This window comes from Rosa chinensis, chromosome 3 (assembly GCF_002994745.2).
Source record: "Rosa chinensis cultivar Old Blush chromosome 3, RchiOBHm-V2, whole genome shotgun sequence".
NCBI lineage: Eukaryota > Viridiplantae > Streptophyta > Magnoliopsida > Rosales > Rosaceae > Rosa > Rosa chinensis.
The window spans coordinates 10525783-10530236 of record NC_037090.1 but is presented as its reverse complement, the minus strand read 5'-3'; the positions used below and the strand labels follow the sequence as shown (position 1 = coordinate 10530236).

The 4454-nt window shown below is 41.5% G+C and overlaps 1 protein-coding gene across 2 annotated transcripts; it reads right to left on the bottom strand.

Moving 5' to 3' along the window:
* Positions 1-1583: 1583 nt before the first annotated feature.
* On the bottom strand, positions 1584-4454 carry LOC112192952 (carboxy-terminal domain RNA polymerase II polypeptide A small phosphatase 1). 2 transcript variants are annotated; one of them, XM_024332899.2, is made up of 6 exons: positions 4044-4454; positions 3547-3675; positions 3319-3439; positions 3153-3234; positions 2432-2585; positions 1584-2344 (listed from the first exon to the last, which is right to left on the bottom strand). In XM_024332899.2, exons 1-6 carry the CDS (start codon positions 4329-4331, stop codon positions 2219-2221), a joined length of 900 nt encoding a protein of 299 aa, XP_024188667.1. In that variant the 5' UTR covers positions 4332-4454; the 3' UTR covers positions 1584-2218. The 2 variants fall into 2 exon arrangements, with proteins under 2 accessions (XP_024188667.1, XP_024188668.1); XM_024332900.2 differs by having other exon boundaries at positions 3319-3436.

Below are 4454 nucleotides of genomic sequence, written 5' to 3'. Positions count from 1 at the left end.
CGAAGCCTCAATTATAGTTGCTGGAAGAGTATCTTTCTCTTGATTTGTTAGATAGGATGGGGATGAGTATCTGTTTATAAGAATTTCAACTAAAATAAATAAAGGGGAAATTACTGGTCACACCCTATACTTTGGGTGCGTCGACAGTTTAGTCCTTAACGTTCTAATTTTAACAAGTAACTCCCTATACATTCAAATTTCACACAGTTTGGTCCAAAATGACCACTTTACCCCTCACTTCCTTTTTTTTTTTATAATTCTTTTTTTTTTTGGTTCTTTTTTCTGCTTCTCTCTCACTCTGTCTCTTCTCCCGCCAGCCCTCCTTCTTCTTCCCTTCTTCTTACCCTCCCTAGATAAGAGCCAGCCAGCCCTCCCTCCCTATCCAAAAATTCCACTTTGCCCCTCTCGCTCTCCCCCTCCAAACCCTAAAATCCCTCCCCACCGGCACCAAGATCCAGACGCTCCCCTCCAGCAGCTCCCTCGTCGTCACCTCGCTGCCTTCTGGCTGCAGACTCTCGCTCAAAGGCGTCAGGGTCACAACCGCCGCCTCGCCTATCTACGCCGACTAGTTCCTGATCATTCTCGGAGTCGAGGACTTCTTCGACCCGAATTTCCATGCTCCCGCCCCGACCCGAATTCCTGTAGTCGATCTGATGTGCGGGTCGCCTCGTCGAACGGTACAAGTACGATCGGGTTTCGGACCCGGAGAATCGTACCCGGAACAACCCGAGGAGGCCGATTGCAGTTACTATCTCAAGACTAGGATTTATGGGTGCGGCTCGAGGTGTCGGTACAATCACCCCCGTGATCGTATTGCGGTAAATTCAATACGCCCTTTTTTTCACTGCTTCAATTACTTCTGTTTAGGCATGATTAGATTGTTTTCGCCTGATTCTTAATGTGCTTGTTTGGTTTTCTGTTCTGTTTTGGTTTGATCTTGTCTGTTAGTATGCAGTAATGCAGATTTGATGACGTTTGCTTATGATATTGATGTAATTTGATCACTGGTTCATTGGATTTTTAACTCATTGTGGGAGAAATGTTTTGAGTTTTTGGGTTTTTTTTAGGGTGGTTAATAAGATCTGTGTAGTTGATGGCTTCGTTTCTTGATTTGCAGCTCATAGGGTTCAAGAACCCTCCGAGTTAGTTGACCGCCTTTGCTCCAGTTGACCAGGCGGTGGAGAATCCTCTACTGGACCCGTCGATCTTTCTACAACACTCGTTGATGGGTATCATGAGCATGTCAGAATGCATCTTGGTAAGAATGTAAGATGGTTGCCGAGAGAGATAGAGAGAGTGAGTGAAAGAGAAGCAGAAAAAAGAAAAAAGAAAAAAAAATTAAAAAAAAAAAGAAGTGAGGGGTAAAATGGTCATTTTAGACCAAACTGTGTGAAATTTGAATGTATAGGGAGTTACTTGTTAAAATTAAAACGTTAGGGACTAAACTGTCGACGCACCCAAAGTATAGGGTGTGATCAGTAATTTCCCCATAAATAAATGAGTCTTACAAATTGGAAAGTGTGAATTTCATTTTCCTTTCGCAATGGTTGTGTTACTGCATCATTTTTCAAGATCAAATGATATTGAGCAAAGTACCTTTGCATATTGATAAGATGTCACTAAACACTCACGAATTGAGAGATCAGAGAAGTTTGCCGGAGCCGATGACAATGTAGCCTAACAGAGTAGCAGATAGCCCAGAACAAAATATTTTTCTTGCACCCATGGTATAGAGACAAGATCATTGTGTGAAGGCGCCGAAGAAACCTGCTTAGATCCAAGTAGCTTACATTACTAACTTTTGCCGGTACTTACTGAAATGTCGAAGTGGATATTCTATTTCTGCATTGCTAGCCAGTGACCAAATATATCAAATTGGATGTGTTGACATATATACTCCAGTTGGTCGGAATGCATACTCTAATAATAAAAATTCACAGAACAAAACAGCTTCTGCAGCCTGCAGCCTATTTGAATATTGTTTAATTACAAAAGAATCCGACTTAAGTCTACCATCATACTTGAATACATCCGATGAAGCCACCCTTGCAGGTAATCCAATGAACTTGGGCATTTTCATGGCCGGCATCGATGAAGGAACACTCCTACAGAATAATATAATCCGACGAAATGCTTCGAACCAATAAGTATCTAATCAGGTTCTTCGAGAAAAATTGCAGCTGTCATCCCATTAGTGACCTAGCTAACATCAAATTGTCTAACCAGAAACAGTAACTCCATGCATTTGAAACCATTCGGGCATGTGGAATCTCTCATAAAGCACAGGCCTCACATCCTTTTGCTGGGCGAGGTGCTGGAGGAGTGGAAGCAGCACCTCCAAGAGCTGAAGAATCCACATGAAATATATGTGGAAGGAATGAGCAAGTTTCATATAGTATTCAACTTCTTGAAATGCAAGCAAATCAGTTACCTGATCATCATATGGATGTCCAGCAGAAAAGGGAATACATGGAACTCCATTCACCGGTTGCAGCAGAAAACTAAATGGGTTGTTGTCAACAATAACAATTCGACAGAGATCTTTCGATATACAAGACAGATCTTTCACATGATCCCGGTTTTCCCTGTGGCATACACAACTTCAGAGATGTTCCCAAGGTTGAAGCCATAACCACATACTTTTGAATGATTTATAACCAACATTGCATATAGTGTAAATAATGAAACATAAAAGCTTCACATCTGCAGCCTAGCACATGTTCACGTTGTTGACAACTTTGACAAAATAAGCAAACAAAACAATCAGGATTCTGTATGCACTTTCTATGAAAAGCTTTCATGGGTTGGGACAATAGGGGGCGGTCTCCACATCAAGGGCTCCAAAAGGGATAAGAAGAAACAAAGCCTTAATGAACGCGAATCAGAATACAAAACATGCAAGTTTCATCAAAGGCGGTTATGGTGTATACTCTTCCATTGCCGGGGGTATCAAAACAGAGGGAAACACATATTTTATCATGATCAGCCTCTACCACTTATATGAGATATAATGCATTCCCAATTTTCAACAGTTGTTGAAATTCGAAAAGGTCCCAAGAAGCATAAACTTAAAAGTAGAAACTGACAATTGTGCACATCAGGCATGCTCATATGGGGAAGGATTTCCACCTGAAGGGAAATAAATAACATACGTGGTAACTGTAGAAGGCCGATAAAGACGAAGCTTAAATCTGCTCTCCACATCAATTCTGTCAACAAGTGGTCTAGCATATCCTGTACAGTGCCGGAGTCTTAATTCTTTAAAAATTCACAAAATTAGAGGAAAAGTAGATTTGTGAAGCCAAAGAAACAGCAAACCTTCAAGACCAGCAGTAAATAGGACAAGATCAGCAAATTCACAAATCCGTTTCAAGAACTCGTGCAGACCAGGACGTTCAAACACTGTCACATAACTGATCTTCGGTTTACCATCAGACTCCTCCAACCCAAAAAATAGATAATATCAAACACAACCCCAACACAAAACACATTAATAAATGGAAAAACAAAAATAAGCACATTAGTTGCAGAGACAAGTACACCAACCTTGTCTGAAGATACACATTCTATCTCAAACCACTTCAACCCAGCATCCGTTGCTTGGGTCCGAACAATAGCAGGCAAGCTAGATGTTTCGTACGCGCACACTAGCGTCTCATCTAAGTCAAGAACTACCTACACATTACAAAATCCACATTAAAACCCAGCACTCTGGCAATCCAGCATTTCCATAGTACCAAACACTAGAATCAATTTTTGCACCAAGCATTAGTTTCAACTCCAATAACCGTAAGCTCATTGTGTAAATCTCTTACAGTAACAACTAGACCAGTTCAGAAAATACTAACAATGCTAAAATCTCCTCAATTTTTTGGCTCGGTTAAACAATTTCAATTCTAAAGAAGCAAATTAACAACACTCGGATGATCAAATTCAAGTGCAATTGAACAAAAAGCTACAATTTTGATAACAACCCAGATTTTATTTCACATCGTAACACCAATTGAGCTCAATAAACAAACTGGGAAATGAAACTGCATTACCGTGAGCTTTTGAAGGCGGTGATCGTCGGTTACGACGCCGTTTTCGAGATTGGCGTGAGCGGAGGACGACGTGTCGTTGAGAGGGATTTCACTGACCGGCAAGGGCCTGAAAGAAGAAGAAGAAGAAGCGAGAAGAGGAACGTACGACAGGAAATGAGCGAGGCAGGGGGCGCCTCTGAGGATCTGAACGATGATCTGGAAGAAGAAGCCCAACCAGTTCATCAGAGCTCGCCAGACTTGGAGTGGCTTCGGCTCGTACACCTCCGCGGCCTGGCCCACCGACGCCATTATCACCAGAGCTTTGAACACACACGCGCACACTGGATTTGATGCAAAGCTTTAGAGAGACGATGAGGCTGTTTGGCTTTAATTTTAATTTATTTTTTTTTTTTTTGGAAAAGGATACAATTT